The 27874-nt window shown below is 37.3% G+C and overlaps 1 protein-coding gene across 2 annotated transcripts; it reads left to right on the forward strand.

The window, feature by feature from the left end:
* arhgef7b (Rho guanine nucleotide exchange factor (GEF) 7b) lies at positions 1-27210 on the forward strand. 2 transcript variants are annotated; one of them, XM_081362001.1, is made up of 22 exons: positions 5-382; positions 1828-1908; positions 7519-7603; positions 8007-8140; positions 8383-8584; positions 12366-12454; positions 17308-17402; positions 17488-17583; positions 17694-17816; positions 18008-18146; positions 19689-19748; positions 19908-20054; positions 20769-20855; positions 21601-21679; positions 21754-21887; positions 22475-22696; positions 22912-23005; positions 23833-23922; positions 24920-25087; positions 25469-25568; positions 25730-25784; positions 25895-27210. In XM_081362001.1, the coding sequence occupies exons 1-22, from the start codon at positions 218-220 to the stop codon at positions 26015-26017; spliced, it is 2568 nt and encodes an 855-aa protein (XP_081218127.1). In that variant the 5' UTR covers positions 5-217; the 3' UTR covers positions 26018-27210. The 2 variants fall into 2 exon arrangements, with proteins under 2 accessions (XP_081218126.1, XP_081218127.1); XM_081362000.1 differs by lacking the exon at positions 24920-25087 and having other exon boundaries at positions 1-382.
* The last annotated feature ends 664 nt before the right edge of the window (positions 27211-27874 follow it).

Raw genomic sequence — 27874 nt, forward strand, 5'->3', positions numbered from 1 at the left:
AGATGAAAAGAAGAGGCGAGGGAAACCGGACCTGCCAGATAACTCTAAACAAATCGTCATCCCTAACATCCAGGGAAAAAGGAGGGACCAGAGCCCTGGCTCCTAATGTCCTGCTGCTGTTGCTGTGGACTACACAGGATTTCTGCTGTCATTCCATACAGATTTCATATTCGATTGCTTGAGGATTATCGCGTTTGAGCTTTGGACGCATGAGGTCATGAATTCGGCGGAACAGACCATCACATGGTTGATAACGCTGGGTGTCCTGGAATCACCCAAAAAGACACTATCGGACCCTGAAGGCTTTTTACAGGCATCTCTCAGAGATGGAGTGGTTTTGTGTAAACTACTGGAACGACTGCGACCCGGTACAGTTTATACGGTAAGCTGTTAATGTGCTCATGCAGTTTCATATTCGAGTAAATATTACACAGTTACGCAAAAACACAGATGTGACACACAGACCTTTGTATTTGTCTTCGCGCGCGCGTTTTGTGTTGTTCACTGCACGCGCTGTGATGAACCAGTGTACGTTTGTACAATAAAATACTACTGTTTTTATTATTATTTATATCAGCTATGAGAGAAAGGGGATCAATAGAAACTATGTAAAGAAGTCCTCGTGTTATCTGCGGTGACAAGAGATTACAGGAATAATGAACGCACGTGATGTGTGGCAGAAAATATATCAACGGAAATTAACCTTGGGATTCGTCCATACGAGTCGTCCGCCATTGACTCTGTCAGAGAGAGAACGATTATTATCTTATTATTATTTTCTCTATATACTTACTAAATGTTCAGATTTTCCAAACCATATATATGTTGTTTTAATGCGTTGGTAATACAAAATTTATTTTTTGTCATGTCAGTAAAGCTGAATTGAATTGAGAGAGAGACAGAGAGAGAGAGAGAGAGAGAGAGAGAGAGAGGAAACGACGATGTCCGGTTTGTGAAAGAATTCTTTTAGATTGGATCTTTTCAGCGAATCGTTCACGAATCTGATTCTTTGAATCGAACCGTATAATTCGGACATGTCCAAGATGAGTGAACAAATAATATACCCAAACATGTCTAAAATATTATTTCAAATTATTCATATATTTTTTCCTAAATATATATATTAACACGTGTCGGTGGTGGAACGCTATTTATAATTAGAGATTTTTAATTATAAACAGAAATCTGATAGTTGGATTTCATTTGAGCACATTTCAACAATAATACATTCTCGTTGAGCATCCTTATTTTTGCAGGTTAGTTTTTTTTTCCACATATGATATAAATGATTAAGTGGTTGTATTTAAATTAATAATTCAAAAACGTTTTGTGAATTATATATCAACCACAGTCTTGACAGACAGTGTGGTAAATGTATTCTAATTTATAAGCAATACAATCTTCGATGCTGACATTGCAGTAATCGTATGTCTTAAGACTGTGATAATAAACTCTGGGAATATGTAATATTGCACTAAAATGTTCAGTGCTATTGTTGAAAAGGTTCTGTTGTATAAACAATAAGTCGCATAGTTACAGGCAGCCCATCATGAAGAAGATGTTAGACTTTGCTCTGACAGCTCAGGTAATGTTTGCCTGTGCCAACATGCCCCTCTCACTGAACCCAACCGCAAGCTATTAGAGCACGTCATTTCCGCTATTCCTCCGCCAACTTCCCTGTGGAGAATAAGTGGCTTTTTGCTGGAGCGGGGCGATGATCTGTGATATAAACAAATGGCGTAATCGCATAGGGTTTTGTTTACTTCTTGACAAACCTTTTTAAAAGTACGGCTCGTGAGAGGATTGACCTGTTCGCTTCATTTTCAGATCTATCAGGACCCGAGGAAGGACGAGTGTTTGAGTAATATCAGAGAGTTTGTGAAAGGCTGTGCAGTATATCAAGTAGAGGTGGGTGTTGCATGATGTTTGTGCTTCTGTTTTGGTCATTTCATTTGCATGCTCTCATGTATATTTCTGTTATTGATTCAGTGACTATGTGTGGTTTGAAGTAAATCAGGTCGCCAGACTGAGTCTCAGCTGTAGTTGAGAACAGACTAATCCTTTGTGTTTTGGTTTCAGAGTTATTACTACATCGGTTACAGTGGTATTTAGTGTTATTGTTTTTTTTTTACCATGACAATTCCTTAAATGATTTATGCAACATTGCAATGTCTCATTTGTAGATGTCCAGGAAGCTTGCTGTACTTTTGTGTTTACTGACAGCTGTGAACAGTCAAGCTGTTGAAGACAGATTTAATTAAAAATAAATAAATAAACATTAAAATAAAAATCATTAGCAATAAATTCATTAAAAGCGCAGAGTGACCGGCGGTTTGCAAGTACTCATGTTTACTTGTTTAGGACGTGAATGTGAATTAATTGAGTTCAAATTACACGCAAATGTGACAATAAATCCCAACGGCAAGTATTTCAAGAAAATAATGTACATGCCTTAGTTTATTAACAATATGCTGATTTACCTGTACATATGAAATATTTTTTCAGAATAAAGCAGAATGTGGACCTTAATCTGAAAATGATGTGCTTGTCATTGTCAATTAAGTCACTTTGATTTGAATAGCGCTTTTCTCCATACACAGCTTTACAGAATATCATGATGTTAATATTTATAATACCTTCATACCTTATTATAGTCAGATTTAACAGATCAGAGCTGGGTGATAATATAGTTTAGGCTACATTTTGTAAAGATTTTCTGTAGAGTAAATATATCGCTTTACGTTAGTATGCTGTATGTTTGAGGATAGAGTTGGATGTCCAACTTAAAACATATTGCTGTCCGATAATATAGTTTAAATGTTGCAACCAAATAAACAATCAAGCTGTAGCTTTATTTGCTATATAGTAGCTGTACTTGATTGTACTGTATTTATGCAGATCTAGTTGGATATATCCAATTTATTTGTAGAGCTGTGCAATAATAAACTTTACATTTTGCGACGGAAACGTGATCTTAGTGAATCTGTTGTAAACAGCGACTGCTGGATTACATTCGTAAATAGTCCAATTTTTATCTGAGTTTAAAATTCCATAATGGACACTTTCCCTTCAGTAATTTACAGGGTGTAGCCAATTGTTAATGGATGTTGCTTCTGGCAATTCTCAATTCCAGGTAAAATTTAACCAGAGTCGTCCAGACTTGTTTATCAAGATAAGGGCTTTGCTGAAAATTGCAGTGTATTGTAACAAAAATATCAGTGTTGATGTACTATAACAGTTCATATGTTTGTAAACATGGCGTTCTGGCAGCTCATTCTTCACGCTAATCCACTAGGTGTTGGTGTGAGATTGGATCAGATCCCTCACCCACACGCTGTTATTTTATTGGATTTTGAAGCAGTGCTGTTGTTGAACCTATTTTTATGCCTGAATGTTGGATTCATATCCAGCTCTGCCCATTCTGTCCTGCAGCTCTCTATGTCTGTACAGGCGACTGCACGTCTTTTCTTGAAAAAGCGTGCCATACAGATCACAGTATGCAGCCATAAATTATTCACATTACAGTGCAATCACATGACCTTTGATTTACTGCAATGCCCGAAGTCTTGCACTGGCTATGTAATGCATTTCTTTCAGATATAATATGGTAACATGTTGGTTTCATGACGCTTTTCTCAACGACTGCTGCTCTGTCAGTAAGAGCTGTTTTGAATCTTTGAATGTTATATATTTTTTTGTCACTCTTGAGTGTTTTTAGAAAAGCCGACAGTAATTTTTCTGTGTTTGTTAAGTCCCAAAGTTTTAGTTGTAGTGTTATAGTTTAAGTGTGGACGCTAAAACTATATTAGCGTCCACACACCAGCGGAGATAATGAAATAATTTAATTATTTCGTCCGAAAAAGCTTTACATTGGCTACGAACACGACTGGAGGCGGAAAAATATACGTAGAGCATCAGCTTTTGTTTCTGCTCTGATATCCGCAAGACCACGGCGAACGCTGTGAGTTTGTGTTAGAAATCAGGAATGGTGAGAGAACATTGTGCTTGGTATGTTTTTCATCTTCAAACCAAACTTGGGTCTTCAGCCGACAAAGTTTAAATCCCGTCTGACTAATGCGCTTTCCATAATGTTGAGAGGCAGCTCACTGCAGAGCCATGGGTGGAGTGTGAAGTCCAGCTCCCCTCTCTGGATGTAATTTGGGCATAATGGGCGGAGCTAGAAGGTCCAACCATACGCTAACAATAACCCAAATCCCTCCACCCATTAGATTCACAGAGGTGAAGCTGGACTAGGTTAAGCTCAACTCATGATGTCCAGAGAGGAAGAGCTAGATGTCATTTAGCTCTGCAGTGAGTACCACTTGATAATAGGTGTGTTTGGCTTGATGACCGATCAATGTATGGCGCCAAAGTACCAAGTACAAAGTGGAGCAATGCGAAAGCATACGGATCCGTCTGCTCTCTCATCGCATATGATGTCAGACACCGATCGGTCTGCGCAACGCCTCTTCAAGTCAAACTCACCTTTCGTTTACACGTTAGGTCACACTCAGTAGGCGGAGAGAAGGCGGTATTTTGTGGCTGTTCGAGCGCATTCGACCACATGAGTGTTTACACTAAGAAAGTAATCCGGTCGAATGCGTTTTTCGACTACCTCTGGAAGTGGTCGAAAGTGGACAAGCTCAAAACGTTTTAGACCCCCTTTACACCTGTATTTAGCGTCGTCCACTTGTGATCCGATCGATCAAAATGCATCTTAAAGGGTTAGTTCACCCAAAAATGAAAATTCTGTCAGTAATTACTCACCCTCATGTTGTTCCAACCCCGTAAGACTTTCGTTCATCTTCGGAACACAAATTAAGATATTTTTGATGAAATCTGAGAGCTGGATCACTCCTCCATAGGCTTATGGACACTATAACTTGCTGGCCCAGAAAATGTATTAAAGACATTGTTAATATAGTCCAAGTGATTCCAGTGGCTCAATCTTACGTTTATAAAGCGACGAGAATGCGCAAAAACAAACAAAAATAACGACTTTATTCCACTTTTCATTTCCTTCTCTCTGGGCCTCGAGTCTTTTCATGTAGTGTAATAGCGTAGCGCGTCTGTGTTTCACGTCATTGAGCCACTGGAGTCACTTGGACTATATTAACGATGTCTTTAATACATTTTCTGGGCCAGCAAGTACTGGACTTTATAACACGCAAATGCGACTGTATGTGACGCAACTCTGACTTTATAACTTGCAATTTTGAGTTTATATTACGCAATTCTGAGAAAAATCACTTTTTTTTAAAAACGTGGAAACAGTATTTTTAGCAGGCAAATGAATATGAAAATTCGACAAGCCCTTGGCCAGGGGAAGGTAAGCCTTGCGCTCCCCCCATACACCCACCCACCCGGGCCTGTGTTGTGTGTTAGAACGAGTTTTAGAACTAGCCTATATATATATCTTTATAGGTTATTATCGGCCTTTCATGTTTTGCAGCATGATCGTGTAACTGAGGTCTTTCAGCAAACAGAGGTGCTGTCTGCGTATGTTGCTATGTGCGCCATTTGTTTCTCTATATGAGTGTTGTTGTGTGGGACGGATATGGCTCCGTGTGTGTGTAACTGTGTGTTTCATGAGTGCCAGTGTCTTCGGTTCTTCTAGCCAGCTGTGCGAGGTTCAGACAAGCCCTCTATTGTGGCGAATGGAGTTGTGTGTTTGAATGGGCAGAGCTGCCAGCTCATTAATGGTGTTGTGGGGTTTGGCACAGGCCGGAATGAAGAGAGGCAGGCACTCCACTAAATCTACTTTTTCAAATGGTGTGGCTGGTTTAAAGAGAAAGAGCAGGAGGGAATTTAATTCCACTACAGTGATGGCAGATGATGTAATGTAGACTCAGATGTGTGTGATTGTTGATGGAGCTTGAGTGTTGGGGATTGGACTTTAGGCTTGTATCAAGCACTGAATATTAATGAAATGTCTTTGTGTTCATTTGGTTCACCCAATTCATTTGAGCAAATAAACACATTTCTTAATTCAGTGATACAAACTGATGAAAGAAGCTTTATCCTGATAAATTCATCCTTGTGTTAAATAACTGTAAACTGTTTTTAGATTGCTACATTCCCGTGGAGCAAAAGTGTCAAATTTAGTTCATTAATGTACACTACCATTCAAAAGTTTGATGTTGGTGATTTTTTTTTTTTTTTTTTTAAAGAAAATAATGTGAAATATATAAATAACTGTTTTCTATTTGAATATATTTTAAAATGTAATTCAGACCTCCTGTGTTGCAAAGGTGAATTTTCAGCATCATTACTCCAGTCTTTAGTTTCACATGATCCTTCAGAAATCATTCTAATTTCATGATTTGATGCTCGAGAAACATTTCTTATTATTATCAATGTTGAAAACAGTTGTGCTGCTTAATATTTTTGTGGAAACCATGATACATTTTTTCAGGATTCTTTTATAAATAGAAAGTTCAAAAGAACATTATTTATTCGAAATAGAAATCTTTAAAATTTAAAATGTTACTTTTTTATTGTCTTTGTCACCTTTGGTCATTTAATGTGTCCTTGCTGAATAAAATTATTATTATTTTTATTATTATGTTTAAACAACCTTACTGGCCCCAAACTTTTGAACTTTTAAAGTGTAGGCTGTTCGTTTTATGAAATTAAACAAAATCTCTCCAATCAACATAGCAGAAAAATTGTTTTGATAAAGTTACAGGTTACTTTTAAGACAAATTAACCCAAATTACATTCTTAATACATGCTAAAATCAAGTGTTTCATTGTTTTACATCAAGTAAAATGATTTGCAAACAGCATAAAAAAATAAAAAATAAAATAAAAAAAACATTTTTAATATCAAAATATCCTAGCTGGGCAGTGAAGTAAACATTCATAGGTTGATTTTACCAAAATGTATGGTTTCCTTAATTTTAATAATCATAGTAATCAAATGCAAACAAGCTGAACAAACAGGAAACATTTTGTGTGTGGACATAGATCAAGGACCCCATTCCATCTCCATCTTATTACCTTGTATCTTTTGAAGAGTTAAAGTCAAGCTAGTGTCGGATCAGGCCAGTTTTGGGGCAGTTCATTTTGCTCAGGATGAGCTTATGTGTCCAGATGGCCCCGAGAGCAGCAGGTAGTCTGAGAGCCAGAAACCCACACACAAACATTGAGCTTAGCAAAATCACCTTCCCTTCCCATATTCCCTCAGTGAAGCAAGCACATTTGATAGAGGATCTTTGTTCATCATAAATGTTTGTAAGTTTCTGCAATGACTTGTTTTATTTGGAAAAGGAAATTAAATTCTGCAGAATATGCACATACATTTATGAATGATTGTTACTGTTCTGCTGTTTTGCATATGGCCTCCTGATTTCCGTAAGTAGCATTAAATGACATGCATTACAATCCATCATCTGCTTAAATAATTTAATTTCCTTTAGGATAAGATTACCAGCATGACCTAAGAGTAGCAGATTCTGTACTTTCATTCACGTTTTTGCTTTTAGCATATGTAATCGTGGCATTTTTCCCTCTGCAGGTGTTTGAGGCCAATGACTTGTTTCAGGGCCAGAACTTCTCCAAGGTCTTGAATTGTTTGGTTGCACTCAACAAAGCAACTTCAGGTGAGATATGTCTGACACGCCTGCATTATCAGAGCTGTCTGACAGGAAGTTTACAAAATGAGTCAATTAGTTTATTAACAGCATTGCCTAGCTGTGTTTGTGTGTGAGAACAGTCATTTTTAAGTGTGTGTGTGCCTACTTAACCATATTTTGGGGACAAATTTGTACCCAGAAGTGAGCTAAATCTGACAAAACATCTCAAAACCACCTCCTTTTGAAAGGGTACTAGGGATGCACCGATATGAACATTGTGGCCGATACTGATAACCGATAATTCTTTCTGTTACGGTTAGAGCTAGGTTGCAGTATTTGACTAGCTGTATATAAAAACAATACATTTCTTTGGAATATCCCTATTTAAATATCTGTGTGTGTTTTGCTGATCATTATTCTCTGGTTGTAGAGTCCGGTGGAGGGAGTAATTCTGTGTGTTCTCGTCACTCGTCCTCTTTGCGGATCAAGTCCTTTGACTCGTTCAACTGTTCGTCCAATAACAGGAGATCATCCAGACACAAGAACAACCAGTACCGCAGTCTGGTGAGAATCGCAACCACTCCACACCCTTATGAAGAATAAAATGCCTTTTCTAAGCTCCTGGAAAACAGACTGAAATTATTTTAAGATTGGTCGTCAAAGGTACTGTTCAATTCTCTGCGTGCAACATGTTTTTGAGTGGAAAAACTACATTGTACGCCAGCAAATTGAAACCTCACACAAATACGCTGAATGAGAAACTGTTAGAAATGGCTCTCTGTATTTTCTCCTCTCTTTCTCTCCAGGACATGTCTGAAAACAGTGTCCCTCAGGTGCTGGTGAAAGCTAAGTTTACCTTCCAGCAGACCAATGAGGATGAGTTGTCCTTCAGTAAGGGGGACATCATCCAGGTGATGCGGCAGGAAGATGGCGGCTGGTGGGAGGGGTCTTTCAATGGCAAGAGCGGCTGGTTTCCTAGCAACTATGTCAAAGAGATCAAAGGCTCTGGTTAGTATTTGCCACTTTTAAACCTTTAAAAGTTTTACTTAAAAGTTGAACCCTGACCAATTCTTGTAGGGGAAGACAACAGATACAGGCTTTTGCAAGACCAGACAAGCAAAGTGAACTAGAGGGATTTGTCTTACTCATACTCCTCTCACAGACTGCCAAGAAAAGCAGAAGAGATAAGGGAACTTTCAGAGAATTTCGTAGACCCCATTTCCCTTTCTTTTGTGTCCTAGTGTTAGCATAATATTTTCATAAAAGACCTGCTGAGTATGTGTATGGATCAGAAAATTGCAATGGGCAGCTGCTTGTTAGGCTGTCAACATTTTAGCCAGCTTAAAATATTTGAGTGATATTTATATTTTTTTAAAGTCTCGTTTTTTTATTTATTTGGAGACTCTACGAGGCACTACGAGTTGAGAATGTAAAATCTGTCCAGGTCCATGCCATTAAAAGGGCGATTAAAGGAGGACTTACAGGCTTAATGAAAATGTGCCAAAAGAGAACTGAATGGCTGCTCTCTGCAAAAGCCAAAACTGAGATTATGTGACCATTACAGGCTTACCTGGGAAATATGTGGTCATCCACTCCATGTACAGGTGCTGGATACGATGCAGCAACCTGAGAATAAAAAGAGTAATTGGTAGGACGCTTCATCTGAAGAGCCGATTGTTCCAAAATTACTCAAATTCTACAAAATTCTGCTGATCTAGTTGTGCCAGTACTTAAGATTTGACCTTTCCCTGCAAATATTTTCATCCCCCATTTTCAAATAAGATTTGAAAGACATCTCTTATGCTCACCAAGGCATTTATTTGATCAAAAATCAAATCTAAACTAAAAGTAATATTGTGACTTTTTTTACAAATTTAAAATGTAATTTAATAGCATTTAATTTCGTCATTTTGCGTCATCGGAGAATTTTCTGGCCAGAGGCTAAAGACTACAGCCAGTAGATGGCGCTGTTCTGCATGTGTTCAGCCCGCCCATAGAGGGTGGGATCTCACTCACATAATGTTCACAGTGTCAGCCGTCTTTCTTTGGAAGCTAAGCTAGCAGGCTCTTGTTCTGTGAAGAAAGCTGAGTAGTAGGAGAAAGCTGAGTAGTAGGGGTTACCATCCTCCTTTTCCCGGACTTGTCCGGCGGGCGAGATCGTTCAAAATGTACGGGATTCAGCTTTTGCTTTCTGCGGTCGCCATTCATTGTTTACATGCACACCTCTTGTTTCAATCTAACTGAATTCATTCCGATCGGTGAATCTGAATGTAGTGTTTACTTGAACGCTAAACAAGTGATCGGTTGATGTGCGTTTTAACATTGCTAAGAAAATTCCCGCACCTCCGTGAGAGATACGAGACCGGTGCGTCTCAGTAATCACGCCACCGGCCTCGCGCCGTTCTCCCGCGGCCGTCAGCCTCGTCCTGCTCGCCACAGTAAACATAATGAATGGCGACTGTAGAACGCAAAAGCCGAATCCCGGACATTTTGGGCGATCTCGAAATCCCAGGCAGACTCGTCACGGAGACTCACTGGTAGCCTAACCTTGTTGTTTTCAACTGCGCTCTCTAACCGGTAGGCGTGGCCTCCTAGGGCAGTGAAGCAAGTGCATTCTGGGAGTTGTTGTCTTTCATCCACATAAGCCAAAAATAAATTTTCTGGCTTTTCTCAGTCTAGAAAGCTCCAAATTAAAAAATGTCTTCACATTTCTTCTACATAAATGACCTATTTTAAATACACATTCATCTTTCCAGAGGTGAAGTATCCCTTTAAGTACTTACCACAATTATAGTTGACAAATGATAACGTGCAGTGTTTTGTGTAAACAGAATTAGGAATGAAATGTACCATTGTTTGTCACACTGTTGTTCTTATATTCACAGTTCATCCTTTTCGATAAAGTTAAAAATATATACATTGTCATTTGCAGTGTTGTGTTTTGAATAAAATGAAACGTGTTGTTGTAATGTCTTACTGATGACAAAACTTGTATTCAGGATTATAGCGAATGACTTCAATCAAAACCATAATAAGAAGCGTCCTCTCTGTGCTTTCTTTCGTATCCGATAAACCGACGTAAAAGAAAGAACAGCAAATCACAACTATTCAGTTTGACTGTGGCGCTACAGTATAAATATTCAGTACATATCAAACGATCTATATCAGACAAAGCAATAGTGACCCATGGTGAAAACATTGTGCTGCAACATTACTGTCGGATTCAATATAGTCGAATATAGTTGGGCGGGGCTAAAGACTTCATTCACCCCAATGGAAAGCATATTTACACTGAATCCTTTGTAGAAAATATTAAATGTGTGAACAAGCGACCGATTTTAACTGCAGCTTCAGCGTCTATTTATAATGTAGGAGGCATTAGATTCTAGAGAGCATTTGATTGGACAGAATATCTGATGAGAAGCTGAAGTGCAGAGTTATGTATTGGCCATATTGGCTGAAGTGAGAGACTAAGTTTTGAATGCTTACATCTTCTAAATGCAAATCTTGACAGTGTTTTAGAGCACACTTGGTGATAGATAACAGTAAGCCTAACATATTCATACTTAAAGCCAAAAAACTTCGATTTTGTGGAAACTAATACTTTTTCTTTCAGGGTTAATTGCTGAATAGAAAGATAAAAAGAACATTTATTTGAAATAGAAATCTTTAAAAATGAAATAAATTCTTCACTGTCTTCACTGATCAATTTAATGCTGAATAAAAGTATTAATGTCTGTAGGCACTGTATATTTTAAATAACCAGCTCTTACGAAGCCTTATGTTAGTGTATGCATGTTGTAGTATAAACAGAACCCACTGACCCTCGCTCTCCAGCCCAAACATAAATAGCATATGCACATCATGATGCCAAACAGATGCTTCCCTCGCATGTATGGGGAAATGGCCTTAATGTGCATTCAACCCAGTTTGAATGGAAATAGTTTAGGATGACATCAGAGTTTGAACTTCCAGAGCTGAACAGGAAGGAAACACAATCTAACAACAAAGACAGGAAGTGCAGCGGCCAGATGACACCGTTTCCCTTTTCCTCTGAATATGGCTTCACACTCCAGTTCACTCCATTCTCTGAGCACTTAGTGATTCAGACTTTTATATGATTTACTTGTGGTAAATACATCACTTGTAGTAGACATTAATAGTGTATTGATTTCATATGTAATCTCATAAATGGCTGCAGGCTAGGAATGACATAAGAGTAAATGAATGGATGCTGACAAAATTGGAATTTTGGGTGAATTAGTCCTTTAAAACTAGATTTGCTCAAATCTCTAACTCTGCTTACCTGATTGCAGCAACTGCTATTTTTATTACAGATATTTTCCATCAATTTCACAGGGAGTGGCGATTTTATTCTCTTGAACACATGGAATGGAAGCTTTATTCGCAAATGTTTTATGCGATATTCCAATTTTGCGCACAAGTTTGGATGAAAACGTAGCTAATGATCTGATTGTTCGCATGAGCAAAAGCACGATGAGGAATGTTCAAGCTGCTATTGATGATTCCTGGAAGTTCACACATTATGTTACTGAGATCAGTGTAAATGAACCATATGGATTGAAATGTTCTGTCTGACGTGAGAGGTATAATGTTTTCCTGTAAACCCACATCTCCCCCTCTAGTTATCTAAATCTAATATTGCTGCACTGACTGCTCACTGCAGGAGAGATGTACTTTAATATCCAATAACAGAAACAAAATGCTTCCAGATGTTGGTCTAAGGCGACCTTCTTACCTTTTGTTCTGTTTTTGCTCTCTTAAACAGACAAACCTGTGTCTCCCAAGTCTGGAACACTGAAGAGTCCGCCCAAGGGCCTTGAGACCACTAACTTTTGCAAGACTTACTATAATGTGGTAAGAGAGATGTGCTGTAGTGTTGCATGTAACGCCTCCCATGTGGAACCAGTTGATTATTTGTGTGCAGAATATTGTGTTGCACCAGTATTTCCCTAACCAAATAGGCAAGTACACCACCAACCCTGACTATACCTGACAGATAAGACTAAGGTTTAAGATATTATGAATTATGGAGGCTATCTCAATGCGATTGTTATAGCTGCATTATGAGTCATTTTTAAAGGGTCAGGTTTTTGGAGATTGTTACAGACTTGTTGCACATGATGGAAGACAATTTTAGCATCTAATACTTTTATAAAACATCCCTATGTCTGTTTAACTGGACTTCCCCAGAGCTGTTTGGACATTGCACTGCACACCCAAAATGTTAGAACTGGGTAATATGATATTAACTATTTTAGACTTAAACTGGAGCGCAATCGACTTAAGTAAATACTATTGGCTAATCCTTCTCTTTCCATTCTTATTGACATTAACATCAATATGCCTATAATAAAGTCAATATATATAATATATGTATGTGTATATATATATATATATATATATATATATATATATATATATATATATATATATATATATATATATATATATATATATATATATATATATACACTACCATTTAAACATTTGGGGTCAGTAAGATTGACTTTGACTTCCTTTCTATCACTGTTTTTAGAAAATATCATGCAGCATAACTGTTTTCAACATTGGTAATAAGAAGAAATGTTTCTTGAGCCTCAAATCAGAAATTTATATATATATATATATATATATATATATATATATATATATATATATATATATATATATATATATATAAACAGTTCTTTTAAAGTCTAATAATATTTCACAATATTACTGTTTTTAAAAAAATCTTACTGACCGCAAACTTTTGAATGGTGTGAATTTTTGGAGTAATGTTGTGCATGAAACATTGCGTTGCGAGGATATTCGATTTAAGGGTTATTTTGAAGCAGCGTTTTCGGTTTTCCCAAACTTGGCTTTAGACTAATAATCCTTGAATTTATAGTCATAAGGCTTTAATCTGGGTTTAAAAGCCTTGCCAAACCAGAGTTACTTAAGAGTTAATAATCCAAGTTTAAACACCCACCAGCAGATGCTACTCCGGGTTTGGTCTTGATTTATGTCATTAACTAAGAAGGAACACAAGTTCAATCCTGACAATGACAATTCTGCTAATGAATGTAATTTCAGGTCATTTATATGTCTCTCTGCGTGTGCGTAGTTTCCTTTCTTGTGCTCCATTTCCTCCTGCGACGTGTCCCAGCAGCCTCCCTCTGAGCCTCTGCAAACCCAATGAGCCATTATTAATGTGTGTGTGTTGGTCAGGCTTTGCCTAAATTGTGCGGACCAAATGTTACCACAAGGATTGTATAGCTTTACAGAAAATTGTGATGTTAATGTTTATAATGTTTATTATCTTCATGTCTTAATAGTCGCATTTAGCATATTAGACATGGGCGATCAAATAGTTTACATTTTGCAAAGATACATGCAACCAAGGAGTTGAGAAATGTTATATACAGTTGTATATATCACGCTACTCAAGGATTCTGTATTTCTGTATGTATGCAGAACAAGTTATACATACTTACAGTAATGGCCAAAAGTGATGCATGCCAAATTGTGCAGACATCATTTTTGGCCGGGCTGCCACACAAAAAGAAATGAGCACGTGGAAAAAGAGAGAGAGAGAACCAACAAAATATTAATAACTAATTATGTTGCAGTCAAATTTTTGGTTTTATTTGCATTTTTTGGTAACGCTTTACAATTAGTTAAGGTTAGTTAATTCACTAATATGACTTAACGAGCAAGATATTAGTTACAGTACTTATTCATCTTTGTTCACATTAGTTGTTAAAAATAAAACTGTTCTTTAATTTATGTTCATTAACTTATCTTAACAGATAGTTAAGATTAATAAATGCTTCAGAAATGTTTACTGATGTAGTTAACTAATGTTAATTGTTAACAAATGAAACCTTATTGTAAAGTGTTACCATTTTTTGCATTGTAAATTAAGCCTGTAGCTGTAGATTGAGTTTTTTTAACCAAAATTTTTTTTCAGATAAATACCGCAACTTGGTTTATTGTTTTGTTTTTCTGTAATATTTAAAAAATATGAAACATATTTCTCATATTTTGATGGATTAATCAAACTTGTAAGGCCATTTAAAAACCAAAAATCACTTTTGGCCACTACTGTATATTTTATATAAAGAAATTATATAACTTTATATAAAGAGCTGGGCAATAAAATAGTTATATTTTGCAACAAAACAAAAACCGAAGGTTAAGGTTTGGTATAGAATATATTGCTTTATGTGAGTGTGTTCTATGCAGATAAAGTAGGATAAACTATACATCCAACATTTAATTGTGAAGATCAGTCCACAATCTGCATGAAGAAAATGACTTAAGGCTGGAAAACTCTACACGACTTTTGCTCTGATTTTTGCAGTCTAGATGAGTCGACAATAGTCTGAAGATCTTGGGCAGCTGGAGTCCATACTGAACGAGTCTACCCATCCAAAATGCGCTTAGCTCATTTTTTTTCTCACCTGTCATGCTTTTCATAGCAATGGGCATGTGTTTCTGTGAGTTTGCTGTGTTTGGGACTACTTGAAAGTCTGGAAGTGTGTGATCCTCAGTTGTTTATGACCAGTTTTTCACTTAAACCATTTACAAAATCGGCAAGTGTGTGATGCCAAGTATTTTAAAATCTGTTCCGATTTGTTGAAGTTGTGAAGTGTATTCCAGCCTTTAGTAAACAAACAATATGATTGAAAATGTGGAAAGGTTTGTATGAGGGATAGTTTTAGGGGGGTACTGGGAGATAGAAATCATATCATTAGCTCAGTATTAAAACAATGGAAAGTCTCCACTATGATAGAAAAACAAATATGTGAACACATTAGTGTGTTTTGGAGGTGTTGATATAGAAAACCTGTGTGTTTGAGCCTGTGTTTGCATATTCATATGTAAATGTGTTGTTATGAATGCCTGTATTTGGTTATCAGTGCTCACTGGTGTGTGTGTGTGTGTGTGTGTGTGTGTGTGTGTGTGTGTGTGTGTGTGTGTGTGTGTGTGTGTGTGTGTTTGTCTCTCTGTCGTGCTGTAATATAGGTCATCTTTTCCATCTCATTGACCAGGGGAACAGCTGTGCCTGAGGCCCTGCGCTGTCTGTGTCTGTGTGTCTGTGTTGGTTACGTGTCATGTTTAACGGACCCTACTCTTCTAAAGACTGCGTAAGGCAGACTGGCTGAAAATGAAGAGTGTATGTCTGCGTGTTTCAGGCTGGACAAGAGATTGAGGTCAGGTGGAGTTCAGTGTTTTACAGCAGCGTTAGGGGAGGAGATTCATGTGAAAGACACAGTTTGTAATGGTTGTAACTGTCAGGCTGTCATCTCCGGGTGTCCAGTGTTTATGCCAGTGGTTGTTCCCGTGTGTGTGTTTACACACAAACTTTGACTTGGTCTCGGTTCATTCTTGAGGGACAGATGGTAAAAATGGAATTTTTCAAGATGAGGCTGTTAAAATGTATCCAATCCTGCAACATAAAAAAGTGTATTTCTTGTATCTTTAGTTACTGATCAAGCCCACATACACTATGTGGAAGCAGATCTCCTATGAAAGATTTTTAGATGTTAAAAGTTCTACGCCTTTCTCATCCCTTACATCTTTATTTATTAAATATTTCAGCTAGTTTATGGCTACACTGTAACTAAATCTTACATTGGTTGAGCTTGTAAATGTTTTTCTGCTGATTAATTTGATCAAGTGGGTAATATTAAGTGGATGAAAAAATCAGCATGGTTATATTTTCTAAAATATGTTGATATACAAATATCACTATGGATTAATTTTGTAATTTGAATTAAATTTAAAAAATATGTATTTGTCCAAATACAATATATATACAAACTATATATATATATGATTTTTTTAAAAAAAAATTATTTTGAGCCTCTCAACTCCTTTTAATATTTTTTTTTTTCACCATTCTTAGATAACCTGCAGAATATATCACCCAAAACTTTTACAATTAAATAAAGTTTCAATATTTGATTTGTTCAGCTTTTGTGGATTATGCTTTAACGCTGTGTCAGTTATTGGCTGCATTTCAAGGTTCATCCTCTGTATGTTTGAGGACAGATTAAGCTCTATTGTGACATTGTGAGGTTTTAACTGCCAGGATGTATTCAGTGAGGTCAAATAGCTCAGCACAACCAGAGGTGTCTTTAAATCTTAAGTTAGACTGAAATCAGACTTTATCATGACATGCAAGGACTGGCCCAGTTCTGTCATCTTGTTCTCTGTGTGCCTGTAGTATTTTGTCTGCGAGGATAATGTGCAAGTTGAAATGGACTCGGGTCTCTTTGCTTTTGACCGGTCAGTTCTACAAGTGCTATGGGTTAAGGGTTTACCAGCATAATATCGTTGTCTGAATGTTGAGCATTAGGATGAGAATAAGAGACAAATCATATATACTTAGCCCTTTTTGCCCCTGGAGGCTGATGCTTTTAACCCTCAGGATCAGCAGCAGCCATGTCAATTTACATGTAAATATTTATTATAGATTTATATAATGCATGTATGTATACTTCACTGTCATTAGCTTTTATTAGGTACTTTAGGCATTTAATATTGCACACTGTTAATATCTATCAGTGTACACTTATTATAGATGCACAACGTTTGTATGACATTTGTACTTGTCTTATCTCATTACACTGTTGCGATATAATAGTTTAAAAATTCTAAAATATTAATTTTATCTGTCGTACATGCATAACTGTTGTTGTTTTTTGTCAAATGCACAGGTGGTTCAGAATATTGTACAAACTGAGACCGAATACTGTAAAGAGCTGCAGACTCTCCTCTCCACATATCTGAGAGCATTGCAGCCCACCGACAGGTAAGAACACAAACCAAGAGTCCAACATAAACAGAGATGACAGTAGGTGAATACTGAATCTCTCTCTCTCTTTCTCTCTTTCTAGGCTCAGCGTGTCAGATATCAGTCACATCATGGGAAATCTAGAGGAGATCAGCTCTTTCCAGCAGACACTGGTGCATTCACTGGAGGAAAGCGTCAAGTAAGAGTTCTCCTTCATTCAATCAGTCAACAGCGACATCTAGTGGTAGTTATGAATTCAGCTCTGTTCAGCTTTATCATTATTTATTCCTAAATGTGTGTTGTGTGCAGAGTTCCAGATAGTCAGCAGAGAATAGGAGGCTTCTTCCTGTCCCTCATTCCTCAGATGAGGAGTCTGTACGTGACCTACTGCTCCAACCATCCATCTGCGGTTAACGTTCTCACACAACACAGGTGCGTAACACAACACAATGCACTTCCGGAAACGTCCACAAACAACACAGCCACATGTATGCACACTCACAGGAACCCGGTGCATTGATGATTAACATATGGCAACGTTTTTTTTGTGTGTGTGTCAAAAATACAGTCTATGCAACGTTTCTAATGACTTCAGTGGCTTCTTGCATCTATGTATGTTTCAGTGAGGAACTAGGAGAGTTTATGGAAAGTAAAGGTGCGAACACTCCTGGAATCCTCACACTCACCACAGGCCTGAGCAAACCCTTCCTGAGACTGGAGAAATACCCCACACTACTGAAAGAGATGGAGCGGCACATGGAGGTACTGGACTGCTCTCACTGTCTGCATGTACACTACCGTTCAAAAGGTTGGGGTTGGTCCGATTTTTGAAAAAAGTCTCTTATGCTCTCAGAAGCTGCATTTATTTGATCAAAAATACAGTAAAAACAGTAATATTGTGAAATATTATTGCCATTAAAGTAACTGATTTCTATTTTAAAGGGATAGTTCACTTTGAAATAAAATTTTGGTATGTTTTAGCTTACCTCGAGGGCATCCAATATGTAGGTGTCTTTTTTTCCGCAGTAGTTTCAATTTTGATATTTTTAGGTCAAACCGTTCTTGTCTGTCAGTCATATAATGCAGGTCTATGGTTACTGTCTCAAAGAGCATGCACAGAGTCCAAATTAAAACAATTCCCCGTCGTCCAAATTAAACAATTCCCTATCGTAAGTACACATTGATGGCCTAAGACACGAAACGAGCGGTTTGTGTGAGAAAACGAACAGTATTTATATCGTTGTTATCTCTTGAACACAGCCGCGTCCAAGTGATCTGACGGCGCGGGCGGGTATAGATATATACACTAGATGTCGCCTTGGCTACAGCAGTTCATTGGAACGAAACCGTAGCCAAGGCGACATCTAGTGTATATATCTATACCCGCCCGCGCCCTCAGATCACTTGGACGCGGCTGTGTTCAAGAGATAACAACGATATAAATACTGTTCGTTTTCTCACACAAACCGCTCGTTTCGTGTCTTAGGCCATCAATGTGTACTTACGATAGGGAATTGTTTTAATTTGGACTCTGTGCATGCTCTTTGAGACAGTAACCATTGACCTGCATTATATGACTGACAGACAAGAACGGTTTGACCTAAAAATATCAAAATTGAAACTACTGCGGAAAAAAAGACACCTACATCTTGGATGCCCTTGAGGTAAGCTAAAACATACCAAAATTTTATTTCAAAGTGAACTATCCCTTTAATATCTTTTAAGATGTAGTTCATTCCTGTGATGACACACATTTCCATACATTTCTTCAGGATTCTTTGATGAATAGAAAGTTCAAAAGAACAGCATTTACAGCATCTTTCGTAACATTATCCCCCGGTTTCACAGACAAGGCTTTAGTCCCAGACTAAAATGTATGTTTTAACTGTTTAAACTGAAAGCAACTTGCACTGACGTATCTTAAAATATATTACTGCCATTGTTTTGTCTCAAGAGGCCTAATCCTGGCTTAATCTAAACACTGTCTGTGAAACCAGGCCTATAAATGTCACTTTTGATCAATTTATTGTGTCCTTTCTGAATAAAATTATTACTTGTATTAAAAAACTCTGACATACCTATTATTACAATTTTAGAGGATTCTTTGATGAATAGAAAATTAAAAAGAACAGCAACATAAAGATACAAATGTGATATACCTTTACTGTCACTTTTGATCAATTTAATTGTGTCCTTGCTAAATAAAAATCTTTATTTAAAAAAAAATGCAATTTTTGATTGGTAGTGTGAATAAACAGAGTAAACCAGTTTAACTCACTCATATTCTTCCTTTGTTCTGCCCAGGCGCTTCATCCAGATTATCCAGACATTCAGAAGAGCATGACAGTGTTTAAAAATCTCTCGGTGAGTATTATAAGGTCAACATCATGGATTTTCTTTGATTTTCACCAGTATTAAAGCATGAAAGATGTGTGAGAATGATGATGAGCTGTTTGTCTGAGTGAAATTATCTTTCAGGATGGGATGCAGTGCTTATTTGTGTGTTTATTGTTGTGTCTTCAGGCCCAGTGTCAGGAAGTGAGGAAGAGGAAGGAGCTTGAGCTGCAGATTCTGATGGAGTCTATTCGGGGCTGGGAAGGGGAGGGCATTAAGACCCTGGGCTCGGTTCTCTACATGTCTCAAGTCCTCATCCAGAACCACGGCGCTGAGGTGAATGTCATCAAATAATCTTATCTTTAAGCATTCAAACAACCATCAGGGACACCCAGTGTAACAAGCTATATTTACATTTAAAGGCACACTATGCAAGATTTATACCTTAATATAACAGCTTCGAAATCATTTCGATGGTAAACGAACTCGTAGCAGGGCGAATCATCCCGATAGCAAAGCAGGGGGTGGACGCCGCTGGAAAAACCAGCAATGCACGTTTGAGAGGTGGCGCCCCGCCAAATCTCGCGAGAATCACAACTTGCTTTACGGCACGACGTTGCATACATCAACAACATGTGAAGCAGCCTCTATGGAAGACACTAGCACGCATTTCAGACGATGACGACGAAGAAAGCGCGGTCGGAAGAGTGCAGAGACGGCTCTGCGTGAGTGGTATTTACGACAGTAACGTTAAATACAAGTACTCAACAGTGACTCTAGGGGTCGCTGTTTGAGAAAAACGGAAACTACATAGTGTGCCTTTAAAGTAATTAACAAATCACTGGTTAGTTAATAGTTAGAAACGTATTCCAAATGTTTTATTTCTTCTTTATGTACCCCTGAATTAAAAACTTGGTTTAAGATGATCCAGATATCATCCATATTAATAAGAGTATTATAAAAGATTTAAATTTTACTGATTTTGAATTCAGTAAAAAGAAAATGGTAAAGTCAAAATGAAATCTTTATTGTAATATTCTGCTTCCTCAGGAGAAAAACGAGCGATACCTCCTGCTGTTTCCTCACATTCTTCTCATGTTGTCTGCCAGTCCTCGAATGAGTGGTTTCATTTACCAGGTAAATGATTTTGCTGTTATATAAATAATAATAATTATATATATATATATATTTTTTGCATAATTACTGAAATCACTTGTGGTCCTGGCACTCCCATGCATAAGTCAAATGGTGACACTAGAAATATTACTGATACTGCTTTTCAGAAAATACCAAATTGTACACACTGTATATTTCATATTTTGACAATATAGTAGTTAAGGCCCTTGCACACTGAGTCCGAAATTCGCATCCGAAATTTCCGCACGTTAAAAAAATAAATACGACCTCACGTTATGTCAATCACGCTTGCACACTGCCTCCGAAACTTTCGTCCGTCAAAAAAAAAAATCGAATCAGGTTCGATTTTCTGCGTTTTTCGCATCCGTAGCAAGCATTTTGAATGATGTTTTGACAATTTAGAGCCACCGAATCACGAATATTCACGAATACGAAAAAACGCATGCGAAAATTTCGGACTCAGTGTGCAAGGACCTTTATAATAATGTTTTTGCAATTTTCACAGCTTACATGATTGCGTTCATTAAAATGTAAGACTTGCGTATCCAGTTAAATAATGTAATGAATTTAATAAACTCACATTTCATCACAAGATTGCAAAATCCTGGAGGGACCAGATCTCAGACTCCATATTATTCTATTACGCTCTTGTCTCATATTACTCCATCAGAATGAATATCGGCTGTTTAGTTGGTCATGTATGCTCTAAAATGTTGACAGTTTATTGGTTGATTGTCTTACGCAGGGGAAGCTTCCTCTGACTGGAATGGCTGTTAATAAAATAGAGGACAGTGACACCACAAAAAATGCTTTTGAAATATCTGGTAAGTTTCCCAGACAGTTGTCCTCGTGGTTTTTACATGGTAATATTGCTATTTGATGATGTTTTTGCATGCAGGAAGTATGATCGAGCGGATCCAGGTAATCTGTAATAACCAGCAAGATCTTCAGGACTGGGTGGATCATCTACACCGGCAGACCAAACGCACTTCAACCAGCAACTTGAAACCACAGAATGTTCCCTGCCATACGGTGAGAAACATGCACTTTCCACAAACGCATACACTACCGTTCAAAAGTTTGGGGTGAGTAAGTTTTTGAAAGAAAATATTTATGCTCACCAAGACTGCATTTATTTGATCAAAAATACAGGACAGTATTATTACAATGTAGAATAACTGTTTTCTATTTTAATATATATTATGAAATGTAATTTATTCCTATGATGCAAAGCTGAATTTTCAGCATCATTACTCCAGTCTTCAGTGTCACATGATCCTTCAGAAGTCATTCTAATATGATGATTGCTGCTCGAGATACATTTCTTATTATGATCAGTGTTAAAAACAGTTGTGCTGCTTAATACTTTTGTGGAAACCGTGATACATTTCTTTGATGTTGAGAAAATGTAAAAAAAAAATAAATAATACATATTGAAATAGAAATCTTTTGGGAAATTATAAATGTCTTTACTGTCACTTTTGATCAATTTAATGCGTCCTTGTGGAATAAAAGTATTAATTTCTTTAAAAAAAAAATTTCAAAGTCTTACCTATATTGAAAAGGACAGAAATTCAGTGATATTCAGTCACTCATCTGATCTTGTCCTTCCCTTTCAGCTGCCGTCTCACCCTCTCACCCCGTCCAGACACTCAGAAAATCGCAGTACAAGCGGATCTCCAGTCTACCACACTCTTCCTCATCTCTCTTCACTTGGAACTCCTCACAGTGGGATGATGTGGGGGCCCCTTGAACCCCCCAAAACCCAGAAGCCCTGGAGTCTCAGCTGCCTCCGACCTGCTCCGCCCCTAAAACCCTCAGCCGCGTTGTGTTACAAAGAGGTAGATGTTATTTGTATGTTAACACACTAACAGCATCTCTAACAGAAGACTAGCTATAAACCAATATGTGTACAGTGATTTACATATGATACACTCTGGATTTGTGGATGAAACAAAGTATGTACTAGCTAACCATTTTTTATCAAATAAACTTATTTTGTATGGAGGTGTTTTTTTAATTTGCATATTTGCATCTAATTTCCGTATGTCTTCAGGATCTCAGTAGAAGTCCTAAAAGCATGAAGAAGCTTCTGCCCAAAAGAAAATCTGAGAGGAAGCCATCTGATGAGGAATTTGCTGTGAGAAAAAGTATGACACTCGTGACTCTATAAAAAAATTAAGTTCTTTAGGGCCTATTTACACCTGGTCACTTTGTGTTTATACTGATCGGATAGCGATCTCATTTGTTAAAACAGTTCCATTTACACTTTGGCCACATAAATGTGTTTCCGCAAAACGGATATAAATCTTACCCCGCGCTATATGCAAATTTAATGGAGTTCAGGTCAACGAAAGCAACTGCATTTTATTTGTCATCAGCTAATTTCAAGATTACAGATTATAGGAGAGAGAGCGGCATCAGCACTGGTAAGATCATTTAGTCTCACTACTTTTAATGAAGATGATTTTGTGTTTAGCATCCGAGATTTCATTTGAAGCGGTTTACACGTCAGCTTGCTGAAGAGATACGCAGCTGCACATCTGTGGTGATGCGTTATCTGGCTATAACATGTCATATCCTATAACATGCTCTCACACGTTCATTTTTTAACATTTTGGGAGAAGTAAAATTTACATGTGGTTTTAACAACTAGATGCATTCACACTTGTCCAGTTTCATTCGCAAAGCGACCACCTTCTGAAGTGGTTTGAGTGATCGAATTTAAATCGGTCTCGAAAGCGATTCGGAGGGCTTTTGCACCTAGTCTTTTCTTAATCGGATAGAGAAAATGCATGAAATGACCAGATGTAAACAGGCCCTTGGTTTTCACATATGCATGTGATGTATTTATTATACTAACATGTCACATGCATTACTTTCTGTGTTTACTGTTTGCAAGAAAACAGTCCCTTTACAATCATCTCAGTGTTACCTGATCAGTTACATCTTTTGTGCTCCTCTTGTTTCCCATAAGGCACTGCAGCTCTGGAGGAGGATGCTCAGATCCTGAAAGTGATCGAAGCATACTGCACAAGCGCTAAAACACGGCAAACACTCAACTCAAGTATGTACTCTTTACGTGTGTCATGTATTCTCTTGTGATTTTCATATTCTTTGAATACTACGAGTGTAATGAGTGAAGGAAATATAACTAAAATTTGTCCCAATTTAAAGGTTCAAATATACATAAGCGTTCAAAAGTTTGGTGTCAGTATAATCTTTCTTTTTTTAAGAAATTAATTCCTTATTTAGTATGAATGCATTAAATTGATCAAAAATGACAGTAAAGACTTTCTATTGATCAAAGAATCCAGAGAAAATTCAGTTTCTGAAAGCAACACACCTGTTCTCAACATTGATTGAGCAACAGATCAGCATATCAGAATGATTTCTGAAGGATCATGTGACACTGAAGACTGGAGTAATGATGCTGAAAAATTATTTTTGTCATCATTTGTCAAAAATAACATTTTGCCATCACCGAAAAAAAAAGAAAACAGTTGTTTTAAATTATGTGTAATAATATTTCACAACAGTACTGTTTTACTGTATTTTTGATCAAATAGAGCCTTGGTGGGCATAAGAGACTTCTTTCAAAAACATTTAAAAAAAATCGTACCAATCCCAAACTTTTGAACGGTAGTGTGTTTGGGCTAGAAGGCCCATATTTTAAGTCCTATTGAAGTCTCTGATAAACATTCTTCGATATGTCTGTAAAATACTGCAACATCTTTTGATTATTTTTTTTAATTCTTGTGGCATTCTCTATTTAAATGTGTGTTGACTCTTTACCATGTTGCTCAATCTAATATTTTCTGCTCTTTTAACATGCATCTTTGTCTCTTTTCCTCTCCCTTCCTTCATTCCTTTCTTTTTCACCCATTTCTCTCTTATGTTGTCCTACCATTATTATTGCTTTTTGTTATATTTTTTTATTTCCTTTTGTCACTTATATATAATTTATTGGGCGTCCCTCACTTTACTCATCTTGGTTTGGTCCATCCTCTCAACCCACCCGTCCTCTCCAATATGATTGGTTTGATTTCCCCATCCCTGATTAGCATGGCAGGGCACTGATTTGATGCATAATCATGTGCTGGCTGATGTCGGCCAATCGTATGTGGATGCTGTGGGTTGTCGTAGCAGCGGATTTCCCTCTGACCAATCCGAAGACTCGGACTATGACACTATATGGATAACTCAAACTAACAGAATTGGTTCTATGTCCCGTAAGAGCTGCTGCTCGTATATACACATCAAAATTAAAACTTTTTTTCTTTTCTTTTGTTTGCATTGAATGTGACGAGCTGTTTTTGAGGGCTTTAATAGAAGTTAGTTGTAGTTGGGAACATATTGAAGAGATGGTTGACATGAAAGAGCAAGAAAGATGTTTTCACTGCTTTTGCTCCATGGCTTTCATAGGACAGAAGCATTCACATTTAATAGTGCCCCATCCTAAAATTCTGAACAATTCAGTTACTATAATTAACTAAAACTGAAAAAAAGAGAGAATAAAATCTATAGATATATGTACAATTGGCACTCTGTCAATGAGTCTGTTAACCAGTTACAGTTCAGTTGTTAACCTTACATTGTTAAACTTCTTTCAGGATCAAGGAAGGAGCCAGGGCCACATATGCTTTTTCCCGAGGAGGAGAAAATCATTGTGGAAGAGACAAAGAGCAATGGTCAAACTGTACTCGAAGAAAGGTTCGATCATAGTTTTATGCAGTTAATTTGCATTAAAATATTGCTAAATTGTCATTAGGGCTCTCAGTTTAATGCAGTCATTTATCATGATTAATCTTACAATAATGTTGCACATAAAAAAGTAGTTGTTCATGATTTTTTCATCTGGATATTCATTGCAGGAGTCTGGTGGATACAGTGTATGCCTTAAGGGATGAGGTTCAAGAACTTAAGCAGGTCAGTCCACATGACACACGCAAACGTTCCTTTATGCTGAATGTGATGCCATTTCGTTGAAAGTCAAAATCTGGTGCCGTGACCCGGGTGCTCTGATTTTACATCTCCAGGATAACAAGAGAATGAAGCGAACTCTTGAAGAAGAACAAAAGGCACGGAAAGAGCTGGAGAAGATTGTCAGGAAAGTGTTAAAGAGTATGAACGACCCGTCCTGGGACGAGACTAATTTGTGATCCCATCTGTGCATTTAGAAATGAAAACCACATCTGATAATTGTGTGTTCTGTGTATTCCTAAGTCCTGACCAAAAATGCTTGTAAAAATTGTGACAAAATTGGACTTGATCCCCTCAGTCACAGTAGTATGCCTTTTATGAACCTGATCCTTTTTAAGCCTTTTTTTTTTGTTTGCCAGTGCCAAGTATCTAGTTGAACCCATTTTCAGATATGCTAATGATATAAGGAAATGTATTGAGGCTAGACATCATCTAGCAGAAACATACTTCTCGTCTCTACCGGATCAGGTGTGGTCTGGCAAAGCTGCCAAAAAAACTTCTCGCAGTTCGATCAGTCAGTTCACCGTCACAGATGTCATTGGTTCCTAGTCTAAAACTGGGAGTCTCAGGGATGATAGACACACTGTACCTACAAATGTTGCCAGGCCTGCATCACTGCCTGCGTCCTCTGACTTTTAGAATCATTAGCCAATATTTTCAAGAAGTGATGACATTCAGTAGAATTTTTCCAATGGAAAACCTTGCAATGCAATACTGGAGACAAATCTGAGGGAACTAGTCTTAAATGGTTACATTTCAAAGTTGCTTTTACAATAACCTCAGTTTTAATTTCGTCCGGTTGATCTTTTGCACCTTGCAGCTTGAATCTTTTTTTTTTTTTTACTTTTATTATGGTCCTTTAACCCTAATTGTGCATTCACAGATTTTTGTTTTGTACAGAAATAATCCTTTATTGTATTTAATGCTCAGAAATGTGCCTTTTTTGGAAAAAGAGATTTCCAGAATTTTGTCAGCATTTCTAGCTCTGTCAGCATTTCAAAGAACCTTTGTAAGAAAACCGTATGCAAGATTTATTTTAAATGAACACTGAATCTGTGGTTAGGAACTGACAGATTAAGAGTCTTCTATGTTGTCTGTCTAATTTATGTATTTAAATGAAATATTGTCTACTGCAAAATGACTGTGTATTGTGAAATTTCCAGATAACCTCGACTACTTTCTCTTCCCAAAGCACTCTAGCTGTCTTACTCTATATTTCTTGCTGATTTAATTAAATAAATACAAATTCTTACTGTGACTCTTTAAAGGTTATTTGTGCTTGTCTCATTCCTTTCTTGCGCTATTAGTCATGACATGAGAAATCAGATATGCCTTGATCTTTTGACATGTACTAAGAGGTCTTTGTACCATTAAAAAAAAAAAAAAAAATCCTTGAAGTTTGGTAGTTTAAAATGTCCTCATTATAAACAAAGCATTTATTTAATCAAGCTCCAAAAACAACCTTTTTTTATATTGGGTGACCAGTGACGTCACATGGGCAAAACATTTGCATATGACTGCCTCCAGAGCAAGTCATTAGGCTTGTTTGAGATGAGCAAAATCTGCGCAGAATCGATCACCGGTGATCAGCGCGAGATGCATTCCGGTTAGAAATGTGTCCGAGTGCTGTCCGCCTTGCTCTGATGTCATGCTGACGTATGTCAAAAACCTCTCGCGAGCGCAAGGCGCACCTGTCGGATTCTGCAGTCGAGCGCAGTTGCTCTCCACCGACTGCGCTGATCAAAAGCATGATGGGAAACGACTTGCTGACGACACAGCTTAATGTCCATTGGTTTAAACAACCGTGATGTATTGTTCTCTTTTGAAATGTTTGATTTTAAAACTCTGATATCATATTTTATGTGTACGTTATGTTTGAATATTCCCAAACTATCTAACAGTGCGATCTCTATGGGTTATGCAATGTATTTTTTATAAAAAAAAAAAAAATGTCTGATAAAAAAAAAAAAAAAGACTGATAAACATGTATTTGGAATGGAATTAAATAAGTAGGCTACTTTGGGTGTCTTGTTCAT

This window comes from Scardinius erythrophthalmus, assembly GCF_964197995.2.
Source record: "Scardinius erythrophthalmus genome assembly, chromosome: 3".
Classification (NCBI taxonomy): Eukaryota; Metazoa; Chordata; class Actinopteri; order Cypriniformes; family Leuciscidae; genus Scardinius; species Scardinius erythrophthalmus.